This window comes from Notechis scutatus, chromosome 3, assembly GCF_049901735.1.
Source record: "Notechis scutatus isolate UNSWTSFEM ecotype Mainland chromosome 3, rNotScu1.2, whole genome shotgun sequence".
NCBI lineage: Eukaryota > Metazoa > Chordata > Lepidosauria > Squamata > Elapidae > Notechis > Notechis scutatus.
In genome coordinates this window covers 109,580,191-109,597,504 of record NC_142011.1, presented here as the reverse complement: position 1 = coordinate 109,597,504, position 17,314 = coordinate 109,580,191, and the positions used below count along the sequence as shown (strand labels likewise).

Here is a 17,314-nt window from a genome sequence, read left to right as displayed (position 1 = left end):
TAGCTCAACCTCCTTGTTCTAATTTGAGCTATTCTATGTAATGAGAACTTGAACTGAATAAACCTACTTACAAATAGGTTTGGACATTTGGGTATTGTCCTCCTTGCGCATAACGAAGTACAACAGGAATATTTACAAAGTAATTGTGTAAAGATTGCCCCTTTGGAGAATTGATTTCATTCCCATGTAAAGTTATATTGTAGTATGAACCTGGAACATGCTGAAAAGGTTGTTTATAAATATTGTCACAACAAAATAATAAAATAAAATATGGAGTCATGTGTGTGGTTTTGCTATCTAAAATAAAACAGGCCCAGATTCAGATCGTGTAAATGAATGGAAGTCTATTCCAAATTATCCTGTTCCATCTTGGAATTATGATGTCAACAATATCTAGTGCAAGTTTCTTATCATGTGTATATATATATATTATGGGTAAAATATGAACATAAGTATACAAAGATATAAGTGACATGTTGTAAGGGTGACTCCACTCTTCAGGATACCCAGTAAGCAAGACCTCAGCAGTGACTTCCATACTAAGTATTCATATATTTTATTTCTCATCTTTTGGGAAGTGAAAAAAATAGTTTAAATTCAATCTTTCATACAAGTTTTTTGTGATGAGCTACAAGTAACTTTCAATGAGCTGCAGGATGCCCGGTTCCTCCTAGCCGCTATTTAAAAGTTTGCATATGAACAACATTCCGTTTTTTTAAAAGCTAAACACTTATAGGAGTTCCTATTCCTTTCTGAAAGTCATTCCATACAAACGTTCAGGAGAATGGAATGGGTGAAAGCAGGCAGGTCAGGAACAAAACCTCTTCAGTGGTGTCATTTGCACTTTCTTGTTAGCATCCTGTCCTCATTAGGTGATTTGCAGAGGTGTCTCTAACATCTCCATAAGAAAGGTGTCAATAGGGGTATCACCAATTAGCTTGAAGAAGAAGAGATGTTCCAGGCATTTCAGACCAATAGATCTCAGTGCAGGCAGTCTGAGAAGAAGTTTAGCAAATCTGGAAGAAGGAGGGAGGGAGAAAGAGAGAGGAAAATCTGTAATGAGTTATTGTTGGTAACACCAAGGTCAAAGAGAACCCACCTTTTATGAACTGGGTTGCCAGCAGAAGCCTGCATGCAAGTGCTAAAATATCTGACATCATTAAAACCATATGTCCTTTGGATGCCACTGATTTTATACACACCCACACACATCAAGAAAGAGAGAAAAAGAGAGAAAGAGAAAGAGAGAGAGAATTATTTGTTATTTGTGTGTGTGTATTTGTGTGTGTATGTACTGTATGTGTATGTATATGTATATACTTTATTAAAGATTATATTTACAAGTAAAACATTAATACAGATTAAAAAATATAAGTATAAAAAGAAGGTGCAAAATAGGAAAAAAAAGATAAAAGGATATAATAAAGGGAAAAAAGAAATAAAGAAGTGACATCCCAACAAGCGTAATTCCAGTAAATTATCACCTCCTCTTAACAATGCAGAAATGATCTCTCCTTCCCATATAACATCTCTTAACTATAAGCAAATCCATAATGCATTGTCATTTCAGTCCTTTCAGTCATTTTTAAGAGTTACGAGGAATAACATATTTATTTTAACCTTGATCAAATAAACTAACTTTATATTCCTTTCACTTCTAACAGTCTTGATGTTTAGTGATCAACATCAAATAATGATGTAGAACTCTCTTTCCACTGTTTCTTTCTCTCTTCCCTCGAGATTCTTCAAAATTTTAACAATAACTCTTTTGTAAATTGAATATAGGAAAATTATCAGATCACTCTCTTGATATATTAATTGAACATCATTTGTATATTGCTTTTAATGAAGATATTAGACGTCTTCTATACATTCAGTATAACATCTTTTTCCATGTTGTTGCCTGTCATTTATAAATATGGGAGGCATGGTGGCTTAGTCACTTAATGACACTGGAGATAATCTTTGCTCCAGAGGTTCAAATCCTAGCACTATGTGGTGTGGTGAGCTCCTGTTGTTCAGCTTCTGCCCTCCTAGCATGCTACACATGAGTAAATAAATAGGTACTACTTTGGTGGGGGGAAAGAGGTGGCACTTTGTGCAGACAGTTAGAATCCTGCTGGTGCTGAACCTTCCAAGTTGCAATGCCTGTTGGTGCAGCAGCTTCAGTGGAGGGAGAGGGCCTTGGATGCTGTTGCTACAGGAAAGCCACATGCCTTTCTTGCTGGTGTGGAGCCAGCTCGCCCTCATGTGGCACATCTTAAGAAGCACGTGAGTGGGAACCAAACAGGGCTAGCTAACAGGCAGCCAAACTACAATTCTGCATTAGCATTGTAATCTCCTGGTTAATGTAACATTGCCATATTCTAAATAAATAAATAAATTTGTAAATACACTTTCAGCTCATTCTTGTCAGGTAGAACTTGTTCCTCTTCCAATAACATTTTTAGATGCAGACTCGTCATAGAGGCAGATGTCTCTGTTGACACTAATAACATTCAGAATCCATTCTTGTATCAAAAATATCATTCAATTTGCCTAATATTAGAATAATTTGCTTCATTCTGTAACTATGTCAAATTTAAAATAAGTTTTTGGAATTAATTATGAAGAATTTTCCCTGTAGGAAAATGCTGTTGTTCTGAATTTAAAAAGAAAAAAAATAACATTTTTTTAAAAAATTGGGCATTAGAGGGAACTAAAGATTACAATTAAAAAGAACACACAAACTTGACATAGTTACAGAATGAAGCAAATTATTCTAATATTAGGCCAATTGAAGGATATTTTTGATACAAGAATGGACTCTGAAGGTTACTAGTGTCAACATTTTCCTACAGGGAAAATTCTTTATAATTGATTCCAAAGGCTTATTTTAAATTTATCTGGATCCTTAGTCCATTTGTAACTTTCTAAAATCAATTTTTATTCACTTTTGCTGTTTATTACATTTTTAAAAAGTTCTTAAACTTGAATTTAAAATTTTATTTATATATATTATGTTATAAACTTAAAAATATTTTTTTATAAAATTATTTTTATAATTTATAAAATTGCTTACTGTTGATACATATCTTCAGAGAAATTGTCTAGAAATATATATTTTGGAAATGGGAATAACAAGAAGGGACATATCATGTTATCATGTTCAGTGGATGAGTAAAAAAGCTACATTTTTTTTTATTCAGATACACATGTTGATTCAGAAGATTTTAAAAGAAGGATATACAATTGAGGACAGAGGTTTTTGCAGGGGTGGGATTCTACTGGTTCGGACTGATTGTATAGAACCGGTAGTTATGATTCTGCACAGTTCAGAGAACCAGCAAATCATGCCCATGGCTGGCCCTGCCCCTCTCCATCTGCCCCTCCCCTCCCCACCAAGTCAGTCCTTATCACGCATGCACAACATCGCATGTGCATGCCCAACATGTTCTCCCCCCCCAGTCACTCCTTAAAGGTATTTCTTTTTTTCCCCTTCCGATGATCAGCTGTTCCAGGACCCCCCTCACTCTCTTATTGCTTTGCCCAGGAGGCTTCCCTGAGGCCCAGGAGGCAAAAAGGGGCGTGGGGGGGTGGGGACGGGGGGTGCTGTGCCCTCCCACGCTCTGTTTTTGCCTTCCTGGGCCCCTTCCTGGGAAGCTTCCTGGGAGCAAAAACACCCCCCAGGAGGCTTCCCTGAGGCCCAGGAGGTTAAAAAACAGGGGAGGGGTGTGCTGAAAAAAGAAGAAGCCACGCTTACCCAGTCACATGGCCACGCCCACCTAGCCACGCCCACAGTACCGGTTGTTAAAAAATTTGAATCCTATCCCTGGGTTTTTGTCTTGGGTTTGATGGACAAACTATTGGGAAAATGTCATGGAACATTGTTTTTGTACATGATAACTGCAGCAAGATTATTATTTGCCACAAAGATGAAAAAATTGGCATTACACACAATGGAGGAATAGTTGGTAAAGATGGTGGGAGTTGCTGAAATGGCTAAATTGACATTGAATTAGAGAAAAGACATGTTTATTGCTAATTGGAAAACCCTTACGGACATTTTGTGTAAAACAGAAAAAAAAATAGCATAATGTATGGTTTTGATGATCAGACAGGGTAGATTATAGGAAGATGAGATTTATGTAGATTATAGGAAGATGAGAGTTATGTTGTAACCATAGAGTAAGTGGTAAATTTATAATTATACTTATAACTGTTGTAAAAAAGATTAGAAACTACTTTTTATATCTTTTTTCTTTATTTTGTATTTTTTTTCTTTCTTGCATTTTAAACTTTCTCTTTGATTTCTTTTTCTTACTTTATATTCATTTGTATTAGTTATCTTCCTTTAATGAAATTGAGGGTATGTGGTGTGTTTATGTATGTGTAAAATTCAGTATTATTTTTTCTCCATCTATTACTAAATTTGTAATAATATAATTAAAATTGAACACTTTGAAATGCTGTTGGAATGCATTGCAAATGCCAGTATTCCTTTCAGTTAGAGGTCTCTTTTCTCTTTAAGTCATCTCCATACAATACTACTCTCTTAGTTATGCATATTGGACAAGAAATATTAATTGGCTGGTTTAAAATACTGCTGCTCAAAAAAGAGATGAAGAACACAAAAGGATTTTAAAATAATTCAGAAAATGCAAGGGTTTTTAAAACTTTAGCAATCTAAATATTGTCCAGCAGATGGCAGAATGGGACAGCATAAAAATTATAAAAGTTAGCTTGTGGGAGATTTCTCTTTCAAACTAAGAACTGTATTTTTTCCTAGATAAGTTTTCAGCGCCAAATACACTGGAGTACTAATCCACACCAAGCCACATTTATACTCATACCTTCACCCTTCCCCACTTTTTGTATTCTATTTAAAAATAGCTCTCAGGACTTTTCCACTTTGCGGTACTACAATGCCAGGCTGAAATGAAGCTGACTTCAGAAATCCCTGCATTATATATAATATTTATAATCCAGCAATCCAGGCAGAATATCAGGTCATCACTGGGGTCAAAGCAGAATAATGGACTGAAATTCATCAGTCCATGATTCTGCTTTGACCCCAGTGATAACTTGAAGTTCTGTCTGGATTACTGGATTATAAATCAGGATACCAGGCGTTTTAGTCCCCCCTTGGGCATGGAAGTCTGGGTGTCTATTGGCCAGTTGTTTTATCTCATTCTAACCCATGTTATGGGAAAAACTTGTTATGGGGAAAACAGGAGGCAGGAACATTATACATACTGCTTTGAAAGGCAGAGTATACCTACAGAGTATAATTAAACTCTCTTATTGGTGGACCTACCCATTTCTTTACCAGTACAGGATGGCGGAGGAGGGGAATCGAAAAGTAAACACCACAAGTATTACATTTTTTATGTCCCTTGGGCTGGAAGGAGAAAGTGACTGACTTCTTGTCAATTGCACTTTAAAAGATTAAATTAAACCAGGTTAGGCCAGTCTTCCACTGTTATATCAGTGAACTTGTATATACAGTCATTCTCATTTAGTGACTAACCTTGGTTAGTGACCAATCACATAATAGTAATAGTAGTAGTACAGGATGATGTTGTGCATTCCTGCCCTCTGAAAAAACTGATCATAAAAATCAGCTCCAAATCTTTTCCTGTCTATATAAGATTCAATGGCCTGAGAAGTTAGTAAGAAAAATAAAGCAAAGAATTCCTTAAAATGAAGATGCTAAAAGAAAAATCCTTCTCAAATCCAATATGAACAGCAGAAACAAACCAGTGTATCTCTGCCAAAAAAAATTATGAAAATCTGATTTAAAACGACACACACACACACATACTATATATAGGTAAAGAAAAAAGGTCATCAAACAACACATAGAGGTAGTCCTAATATGCAGAGACGTTGTCAGGAAGGCTCAACTTCAACACGAGTGGAAGGTAATGAAGCATGTGAAGAAAAACTCAAGTGCTCTTTAGATATGTTCAGAATGAAACCAAGAGAAAAGAAGCAGTATGCTAGCTACTCTGAGACGATGGCAAAAGATAGCAAGTAACAGAGAAAAAGATAACATACTCCACTCCTAGATTGGTTTAGTCTTCTTGGAATGGAGGACATGTTCTACTTGATAATTTCAAATAGATGATTAAAAAGCAGGATTTGAATCTGAGCTTGACAACAGAATAGTCAGGAAATATTGACTGACCTTGAATGCATTTAGATTTCTAGAGCCAGCTAAAGCATCCTAGCATACTGAATGAATTTCCTGGCTGTTTTCCACGTTCAAAAATTGACATTAGGTTAGTCTGGTGAGACTTATTCTAAAACAAAGACATGTCAACGTCTAGTAACCACTGTTTTATTTACAGATACTTAAATGTTTTTTTTCACCTGCTCTTGAATCCTTAATGTCAAAGTGCTTGATTTTTGGTTCTTTGAGAACCATCTTCTTTTTGAAGATGGAAACCTTTATTCTCCTTCAATCAACCAGTATGTCACCCAGGTTATTTTAAAGGTAATGGATAATATTCAAGCTAGACATCAGCAAGTTTCTTCAATATCTTAAAATGCAGGTTTGAATTTGAACCTACTCAGAGTCAGTAGGTATTCTATGTCGTGTCTATGCTTGAGCTAAAATCTTACTCTTTCATTCAGCTCCTACAGTTATCCAGTGTAACTCAAGTCCTCTTTTCAGAAAAGATGAAGCAAAAAGAAGAGTTCAGCAGTTTTGCCTTTTTTCTATTATCTATTATCCTCATACTGTTTTCATAAAACTTCTGATATACTGAATCTTTTCCTTTAATTCCCTTTTCTAAAAAAAATTAGCATCCTTTGCCAAGCTTGTTTTGAGATTTAGCTTTCCTGGCACCTTTCATACTTATTAAATCACTTTTTCTGGTGACCTGTTTCTATTTCCACCTCCCATATATGCTTTTTAAATTTTTAGATATACACCAAGCTTTTTGTTTAGTCACAATGGCTCCTTCTGCTGTTTTTCAAAACTTTTCCTTCTCTGGAATTGTTTGTGATTGTGCTTTTAGTTGTAAAATTAACACTATTAACACAAATCTTGCATGGTAGGATTCCCCAAATCTTGTTAGAGTGTGCTTTGAGGAGCTCCTTCCTTAGAAACTCTCACCCATCAGAGCAGAAGGAGGAGTAAAAGGGACTTGTATTAAGGTAAGGGCACTAATAACCTTACAAGGTCTTTGGAGGGGTGGTGGGAATAGAGAGATAAGTTTTGATTGTCATCTTCAGCTGAAAAAAGACTATGCAACACTCTGGGAATAAGTGCCTCTGACTCGCATGGCAAACTTTAAAATCACTTTGGCTGATTTATTTCCCTTCTTGAACAATGAAAACCTAAAAGAAATACAGTATGTATTTACTTGTAAAATGTCTCAGTACTATTACCTCAAGCTAAGATACAAAAACATCATGGTTGATGTACTTCTGTAACATCTTAATATCATTATGCATTAAGCAGCCTAAACAATTTCTATTTACCTTCCAGGTTGCTCAGGGTACTTCTGTTTTGTGTATGCCTCCAGGGTAGCATAAACTTTCTCACGTAGCAATTCTATCTCTGCAGGACTGGACAGGCCTTTGGCATCTGATGCAGTGACAATAAAGGAAAATGAGGGACAAATATTCTAGTCCCTGAAACAACCAATTAAAAAAAATAGCAATAACACTTAGACTTATATACCACTTTATAGTGCTTTACATCCCTCTCTAAGTGGTTTACAGCGTCAGCATATTGCCCCCAACAATTTTGGGTCCTCATTTTACCCACCTCGGAAGGATGGAAGGCTGAGTCAACCTTGAGCCTGGTGAGATTTGATCTGCCAAACTGTAGGCAGCTGGCTGCAGCAGACATAGCCTGCAGTACTGCACTCTAACCACTGCGCCACCATGGCTCTAATCAGCTGTAATCATTCTTAGGGATGAAAGTGCTGCACCATTTCGGACAAGTATCAGAAACAGTCATATTGATTCTTAAATTGTGTATTATATGAAGAAAATCTAACAATTTTGTTATCTATTTTAAGAAATCTATGAAAAGACATGTAGCATAACGGCATAGTTACAGTTGCAATTTGAGAAGTTATAACATAGCCAATACTGAATACTGGGGACAATCTCAGCATTCCCATTTTCCCTTCTATTTTGTGAAGGATAATCCCTTCTCTTTTTTCTTCTGCAACCTTCCTTTGCTATTCAATTACTCTTCTCCACGTAGCATTCCATTTCTCTTTATCTTTCATACATCTACCCCTATTGTTTCTTGTAGATCATTGCTGCCTCAGTAATGCAGCATGATAATGGCAAATATTGAAAGTCAATTAAAAAGAAAAAAAGAAATCAATTATGAAAAGTCACAAGAAAAAAAAAATACTCTCTGCTCCTCAGAATCCAACATAGTCAATGGCTATATTAGCTGGGTGTAGAGAGGTATGAGAATTTCCTGAGGAAGATTGCAGCCTTCCCAAGATACTTAACCTGGATTGAACAAGACAATGGCTCGCAGACACCCCAGTTCAGATTTGTCCATCTGCATGTCTTTCATTTTGGATACCAACTCAGTAAGAACCCTGCATACAGAGACAAGGAAGAAGGGGAATGAGTGAATCAAATTATATGTATGCATTACTGGTGCTTCTACTGGTTAAGTGGGTCTAGGACAACTCACCACAGCCATTTGGCTATGCCCAACTCACCGTGGGGCAATTCCATGTGGGACAACACAATCCAGTAAATGTTATCCATCACTGTTTCTTTGACATTATTTTCTTTTTTGTCCATTTCTACAAAAATAGAAATAATGTCAAAGAAACATGGCAAATAACATTTCTCACATGGAGTTATCCCATGTAGAATTGTCCCACAGTGAGTTGTCTGCAGCGAGTTGTCCTGTGGCGAGTTGGCCGCCGCAAGTAGTATGGAATTACAAGGAGGTGGGTTCTTGTTTTTTGGTTTAATGAGCCATCAATTCAACACTATAATCAATTAGAGTCACACTGCATTTCGTCTATTTTCATGGTTGTGGAAAATCTGAATTTTTTAAACAGGGAAATAGTGTAATCACGCAAATGGATGTTCATACTGTTTTTTATCCTATTTCAAACTGGGATTTTAATCTAAGCAGTGATAAAAGCCCCTGTATGTTTTGGAATGCAGATACCTGCAGAATTATCCATTTCAACTAAATCCCACTCATTCAGTTTGCATGTCCTAGAGGAAGGTGCTCTTGTGAGAAATTTGGGGGAAGGGGGACAAAGCTTCTCTATGGGATCTCTAATGCTCTGGCTTTCTTGTAGAAATCAGCATGTCACCTTTTCTGCCAGATTTTAGGCTGTTGATGGAAAGAGAACTTTCAAGAGAATTGTTAATGCTTAGATGTTAGAGCTGTATGATTCTGGCAATTTTACAGGCTGTTGTGTAATTTTTATTCTGTTTGAATATGCTTTATGTGGTACATCACCAGGATTCTATTTTAAACAAATAATTGTGTAATAAACAAATAACTGTATCACTCAACTGATATCACGCCTTCATTACTTTGCAATGTCTTTCATATTTTTGTCCCAATTATTTTATATATTTATTCCAAAGGAGAACAATTCTAAAGGAACATGTGAATTAAATCAGGGAAAGCTACAACTTTACAACTGAAGAACTCTTATAAAGTGTTAATCTTTTTATCTGTTTGAGCAACTAGAGGTACAAATCATTCCTTCCAATCTCCTGTTGTCTACTATATTTGCAGTGTTGATTCTATATAGATTTCATAAAATATCCTTAGCCTACCATATCAGTTACTTTTTAAAATCCACTTCGCTGATAATTCCTTATGAATCCTTTCTATGGCTTGTACCTTTAGAATATGCCTGTGCATCATGTCTGTATTTCCTCTTTCTTACAATAGACTACCTAGTTAGCTAGGCTACATATGTGGAAACTGAAATGTCCCCATATCTTCTTTAGATCAACACATTCCATTCATCAGAAAAGGAATTACCATATTTTTCGCACTATAAGATGCACCTGACCATAAGACGCACCTAGGTTTAGAGGAGGAAATCAAGAAAAAAAATATTCTGAACCAGAGCCTGAAAGGACTACAGATCACCAAAGGATTGGCACCGTGACTGGCATTCGCTCCATAAGACGCACAGACATTTCTACCCACTTTTGGGGGAAAATAAAGTGGAGTAAAAAATATGGTACTTTTCCTGTATATGACCTCTATTAACCATATCCAATATTATTTGACATTGTCTCATAATGAACATATCACAGAGGAGGGAGACATGCAATTGAGATACGCTCTTATACAGGCAATATGTACATATAATCTTGCAGAAAAAAATAAGATCCTATATTTTTGTTAATAGGGTACAGTTTTAATAAAGTGGCCACTAATATTTTGAAGAGAATTTGAAGAGAAGAGAATTTAACTAGGGTTCTTAAGCTGTGGCTTTTGCCCAAGACTACAGCTGATGGCAGTAAATAGAAAGGATTTAAATTCATTCATATATGCTGTCCCATTCACAGGAGCTGGATCATTTCCACTCATGGACACAGTAAGAAGAAATGGATAGTCAGTAAAAAATGTTAACATCACTTTATTTTTTTTAAATTTCCCTTGATCTTTACAGCAGAAAAGCAACAACAAATAATGCTAGAAACCATCCATCTATAAGAAATTGCAGAATAATATGCAAAACAAGGAACTAACAACATGGTATATAACTGGCGTGTAAGCGAGTCCCAAGGCAATTTCTGAAAATCAAAACTTTTTTGAAGGGAACAAAATTAGAGCAGAGAACTTTCACAAGTGTCTCCCTGCATAAACGCAAGCAGCCTTTCCTTTCTGACAGATTTCAGAAGTACTTATTTAAGCTTTTCTTACTCTGTCATAACTAACCAGAAGTCATCTAAGAAAATGCAAATGCTGGAATTAAGAATAAAAACATACCTGTCAAATATGGAGCCGACTCCAGCGCTGTGTGCACTGCTCCGGTGCACGTGTAAGCCAGTGGCCAGTAATATACCATCCTGTACAGAAACAGAGCGATGGGAAAAAGAAGCAATCAGCAGTTCATTCCAACCTAAAAAAGGAAATAAGAGTGATATATACTTTTTTTTTTTCTTTAAAAAGAATGCTGCTTGATAAACTGGCTGTTAATTTGACTGCGCGAATTTATGCTACACTAGAGTGTGCAAAGTTTTATTTATTTAATTTCACCCCTGTAACTATTCTCCCTCCCAGAAAGTTCAGTTTGTTTGCAAAAGAACAAGTATTACTGGTATTACTTATAAGCAACAAAGATCAAGAAGATCTTTTTTTTTAAAAAGCAACTGAAATAAGTAATAAGGCAAAAGATAATAGCATGGATATTGAAAACCTATTTCTCATTTTGCACATTATTAGAAAATGTTTGCATCTCATGGCATAATCTTTGAAGAGAATTCAAATATATGACTTGCTATTGAATAAATATGTTTCTGCACAGGGACACCAGATATTAGTAAACCAGTAAATGTTTAAAAGAAGTTATTTTAAACTTCACAATGCAATTGGAGAAAAATGTGTTTTACTACTTTCCAATACTAAGAAGACAAGCAAACCTACAAACCAACCATCAAAAACCTGTGTGCTGAGGATTTGTTTGAAATAAATTCATTTCCTAACTTAGTCACTGCTTAACTTTGTTCTTATTTTTATTCTTTTCAATCTCACTTTAAAGAAATGCACAAAGGACAGTCATTTGACTTGATGTGTGATTCTACAGATCAGCACAAGCACCATGACAATATCTCAATATCAAAAACCTGTGTGCTGAGGATTTGTTTGAAATAAATTCATTTCCTAACATAGTCACTGTTTAACTTTGTTCTTATTTTTATTCTTTTCAATCTCACTTTAAAGAAATGCACAAAGGACAGTCATTTGACTTGATGTGTGATTCTACAGATCAGCACAAGCACCATGACAATATCTCAATATCCATGGGGGTTGTACAATCACATCCAATTGGGGAGATGTTTTTTCCCCCAAGTACAGGTAGTCCTCGACCTATGACCACAATTGAGCCTAACATTTCTGTTGCTAAGTGAGATAGTTGTTTTGCCCTGTTTTATTACCTTTCTTGTCACAGTTGCTAAGTGAACCACTGTGACAGTTATTAGTAAGCACTGTTGTTAAATGAATCTAGTTTCTCCATTGCTTGTCTGAAATTCACAAAAGGTGATCATGACTCTGGTTCACATAAATATGAACCAGTCATAAATATGAACCAGTTGCCAAGAATCCAAATTTTGATCACATGACCACAGGAATGCTGCAATGGTCATATGTGTGAACAATAAATCACATTTTTCAGTGCCATTGTAACTTCGAATGGTCACTGAACCAATGGTTGTCTAGGACTGCCTTTGGTCCATAGATAGTGAGAATTTAGAGGATTAGATTTGAGGTTCACAATATTACTCATAACTGCCCTGGTAGTAACTGTACTACCTGTACTACACTCTGGCTGTCAAGATGAAGCACTTCCTTTCAGCCTTGAGACAGGATAAATCCTACCATTCTGCCTTGTTTAGCTCTGAGATTCATTTGCATACACAATTCCAAAACCCACCGCCTACCTTTTCCTGACAACTTTGGACTTTATTTTAGGAATGCAGCATGAAGTAAGATTCAGAATCCCATTCCTTTGGGATGAGAGAATCTTACCACCAGCTGAAAATGATGACCTCGATGACTGAGAAACTCTACAGACCACCAGCTGAAAAATACTAATGTTTAAGCTGAAAACCAGTTACAGAGAAAGTAGGAAGATTGGATTATATGAAAATGTGAGGAAGCTGAACAGCTGCCCAAATTCTGAAGGGCTGGGCATTTCTTCCTTGTCTCTAGCCATATTCTGTCCACATTTTTTCCAAAATGGGAAGATGTCTTATCTTCTGGAAGAACAAAACCAGTGGTGGGATTCATATTTTTTTACTACCGGTTCTGTGGGCGTGTCTTGGTGGGCATGGCAGGGGAAGGATACTGTAAAATCTCCAGTCAGAAGTGGTATTTGCTGGTTCTCCGAACTGCTCAAAATTTCCAGTTCTCTACCAGTTCTCCAGAACTGGTCAGAACCCTGCTGAATAAAACCACCTCTGAACAAAACACCTTGCAAAGAGCGATGGCAAAGAGGAAGCCTACAAGTCATTACCTGCTCGAAGGAGGATAACTTGGTCTTCTAATGTCAGGTCTGAGAAGTGCGGAATCCGCTTGGCCCATTCAACCAATGTGAAAAGCTGTTTATCAGCTGCATGGCAAATATTGGTGACAGGATCATTGGTCTAAGGGAGAAACAAGTATATAAGCCAGCAAAAATACCTTGTTTGGGCGTTTTTCTATAAGAAAAAAACTTTTAAATCTTTTGTAAGAGTCTATCCATCTTGCCTATCTACCCAAGGACAGTCCAGGGTGATGGAGCAATTCTTGTCTTCAATTGGTATTTTCTGCCCCCTTTACCCCATCTCCTCATCCAGGGAAAGAGAAGAAGAAGAAAAAAGAACGAAATTGCCTTTCTGTCAACTGAAAAGTCTTAAAGGTCAGACTGCGACATGAAATTGGTGGCCAATCAACAGAGCTGAATCTGAAGCAGATTATAAGATACACCTTGGCACCAAAAATATATATTTAAAATTGTACTTTGTTTATTAGGGAACAGAACAGCAAAGAGAATCATGGATGAGTTTCTCATGGCTTAGACTAAAAAGGATTCAGGGAGCAACTTTAAATAAGGGTGATCTTGTATTCCGGTTTGAGCTTCTTCGGCAACAGACCGAAACCATGTCTCTGTGCGGTTTCAATCCGTGCTCGCCGCTGGAGTGCCCCGAGCTGGCTGGTTTTGGGGCTAAGCCACCCCATAGAGGTTGTGAAGAGGGGGGGAGACTGCCTGCAGGGTTGAGGAGAGCTGCATCTCTCCTCCCCAGCTGGCCATTACTCCCTTTCCTGAAGGCGGTTGTAGCGGTGGTCAGTAATGACCACCACAGAAGAACTCGACTGGAAAAGAATGTGCAGGAGGAAGATAAGAAGAGAAAGTTTTGGTTGACTGGGTCAAACAGCAAAAGCAACAAATAAGGTACCCTGGAATTGAAACTATTTAAAAAAACCCAATAACATTGTTCCCTAAGAAGATTTCTAAGCTGTGAAGGAGAGAGAAAAGGGAAAGGATTTGATTTTTTTTCTCCTCTTCCTATACTGACAGCTAAGAGACTTAAGCAAGAAATTGGAAAAAAAAAATCCACTTTGACATTAATAGGCATTTAATGCTGAAAATAAAAAGTCAAAGGGATAATAAAGATTTCTGGATAATTAAAAGATTTTGAAAACAGGAAAGGAGAGAAAAAGAATAAAAGGGCAGGATCTGGAAGGGAGGAGACTGCCTGGAAGTAAAAAGAACTTACAGCAAAATCTCAACAAGACTTCCAAAAGATACATCTTAACTGAAACATCGCAACAAAATAGTAAAACCCCAGGAAGAGAAAGTGAAAAAAGAAATAAGAAGAAACAGCTTGGGACTATTTGGATTACTTGGTGATCTCTGGATTCTTGGTTATTATATTTGAATTACTAAAATCAATCGGGTGGTTGTTTAAAACTGTTTAAAATGGCTCCACTTTTAGAAGAACTGAAAATGGAACTTAAAAAGTACAAAGAAGATGCACAAGAAGGGAGAGGTTCTTTTGGCTTCATATTTCAGTTCTTAGAAATGGAGATTTGGAACTATGAGAAACAACAAGAAATGCCTGCAGAACAAGAAGATTGGGACAAAGAAGAAGCCATCTTTAATGAACAAGTAATCTTAGGTGGGGGGGGAAAGGAAAGGGGGGGAAAGAGAATGGAAAGTTTAAGATTGGGAAAAACAACCCCAAAAAAGAATAGACTGAAAAATAAGTATAAAATCAGAAAGCAACAGAAGAGGGAAATGCAGAAGAGAGAATTAAAAGTAGAGAGACAAGGGGGTAAAAAGGGGAGGGAGAAGAAGAGAGGGAAGAAAGACAGGAAAAGAAGTTATAAAGGACAGAAACAAAATATAGAGAAACAGGGCCTATTTAGAGATAATGGGTGAAAATCTAATGGAAAAAGGGATTCTGCAAAGGTACATAAGATAGTATTGTTATATTAGAAATAGAAATAATTTCAGAAAATATGAAACAATGTATGATTAAATGTTTGATAAAATAGTTATTGTAACTAAGTGGAATGCTTGTCAATAAATAAATGTGACAAAATGAATATTTAATGATTTACAAAACATATGTGAAGAGAAATAAGGGAAAAATTAATTATGGAGATTAGATGTGTCTTTAAGGAAGTATGATATTAAATTGAAAAGAAATGTTAAAGATGTTAAGACTTTAATGATTATTAATGATAGAACTGAATTGGAATGGAATGAGGGTTTATAATTACATATATTTATAATCCTTTTTTTTAAAAAGAATATAGTATGTATTATAAGAATGTACCAAGCAGAATTCGATTGGAAGTTATGTATTATGTATTATATTAAAGGTCATAACCTTAAGGTATATATTGAAGTTTAAATAAGAGTTGAATGGATGTAATTAAAAGATATAAAGGTGTCATACTCCAATTAGTAACTACAGGAGAAAATTTGTTTAATGAGAAAAGATAATATGAAATTGAAACAGAACAGACAAAAGTATAAATATAATGATTTGAATTGAGATGAGATAATCAAAATAAAATTGAGAAAATTAAAAGAGGGGAAAAACTATATAGAAAATGTAAAATAGTATAAGATATGGAATAGAATAGAAAAATGAGCATGAAATTGAGTTTGTGTCTGTATAAAGAAGTTCAACCCGGGACCATGCTATTTTCAGAAAAAGATGTTTTACTTGTATTTTGTGTGTGTGAAAACCCAAATAAAACTTTATTAAAAAAATAAATAAATAAGGGTGATCTTTCCAAAATGCAGAACTAGTCTCAAGGAACTAGCTTGTAAGGTTTGAGTAAGAAGTGTCTAAAATAGAATAGAAAATAGAATAAATAAGTATAATAAAATCTCTATTGCACTCTGTTTGACTTCCTACTCTATTTTTAAGTTAGGTTTGCCAGTTTTTGCTTCCTGAATTCTGAAAGTCTTACCTTTGAGCTACTGCATATGGATTGTAACACTCCATTAAGACCACTATATGGCTGCACAAGGAATATTCTATAATTATTTAGTGCCATCTAGGAATTATCCTGATTTCTGTGGCGCAAACCTGAGGTTGTACTTAACTCTGTGATAACCTAGAGTATATTTACATTTTTTCCCTTGCTGCTGTTAACTCCAGAAGTTTTCCAAAAACAAAAGTATTAGGAAACCCCCATTTAACTGTGGGAGAGAATTGTGCTTGCTCAGGGATTTAGCCAATGGCTTTTCTGGCATTCCATACTAATGATATAAGGATTAGGTTTGTATTCTGGTGCTACAAGGATTTTTGAATGCTCCTCTTTCCAGAGGTGCCTATTTAGCATTTAGTTTCTGAACTTCCCATTTGTCTTTTGCTGCTAGGCTACTAGGAATGCAGGAAGGGAATTGGACAACTTGCCATGGCCAACTTACCACAGGACAACTCATTGTGAGACAATGTAACAATTCTATGTAATTATTTAAAATAAATTTAAAAATATTTTAATTTTTGCCATTCACATTTTATTCTGTCTTTCTTTTTGCATCCTTTCTTTAATGATTCTTTTCCACCATTTCTTTGATATTGTCCTGTGGCGAGTTAGCTGTGGTGAGTTGGCTGTGGCAATTTGGTCATGGCAAGTTGGCCATGGTGAATTATCATAGACCCTGCAGGAAAGCTAACTACATAGCAGGATCTGAAGCAGATCCAATCCATAGTCATACCCCATATCAAGCAAATGTGCATCTTAAGAATCTGAAACACTGCCCAAATGCCAGGCTTGCACATTGTAGGGACAGCAGCCCAGGCCGTGAATGTTGGGCATCTTTCTTCCATTTCATCCTAGGAGATCAGCCCAAGACAGCTTGGTTCAAAGCAAGGAACTCTCCCATTGAGCAGGATGGGTGATGACCTCTGTGAATTGAACTACTGCCCTTTTGCCTGTGCTTGTCCACAGAATTCTTTGGCAGCTAACAGATCAAAATTAAGCTGAACTCTTATTTTTCTTCTGTTTTCTGGCTTTGGTGAGGGGAGGGGAGGAGCAGAAGTTAAGGTTTAATGATGTTGGAAGCCCAACCCACCTCACAGGAAAATAGGAGGATGAAGTCTCTTTGTGCTACTTATAAAAATAATGAAG

At 36.2% G+C, this 17,314-nt stretch overlaps 1 protein-coding gene across 3 annotated transcripts in view; it reads right to left on the bottom strand.

The window, feature by feature from the left end:
- Positions 1 to 540: 540 nt before the first annotated feature.
- RXRG (retinoid X receptor gamma) overlaps positions 541 to 17,314 on the bottom strand; it is a 40,491-nt gene continuing 23,717 nt past the window's right edge. For all 3 annotated transcript variants that reach the window (XM_087960960.1, XM_026682178.2, XM_087960959.1), the window contains exons 6-10: positions 13,194 to 13,323; positions 10,946 to 11,078; positions 8,467 to 8,558; positions 7,471 to 7,576; positions 541 to 1,016 (exon numbers count right to left, since the gene is read on the bottom strand). In XM_087960960.1, the coding sequence (XP_087817086.1) occupies positions 869 to 1,016; positions 7,471 to 7,576; positions 8,467 to 8,558; positions 10,946 to 11,078; positions 13,194 to 13,323 (609 nt within the window). In that variant the 3' untranslated portion in view covers positions 541 to 868. The remainder of the gene's footprint in view (positions 1,017 to 7,470; positions 7,577 to 8,466; positions 8,559 to 10,945; positions 11,079 to 13,193; positions 13,324 to 17,314) is intronic.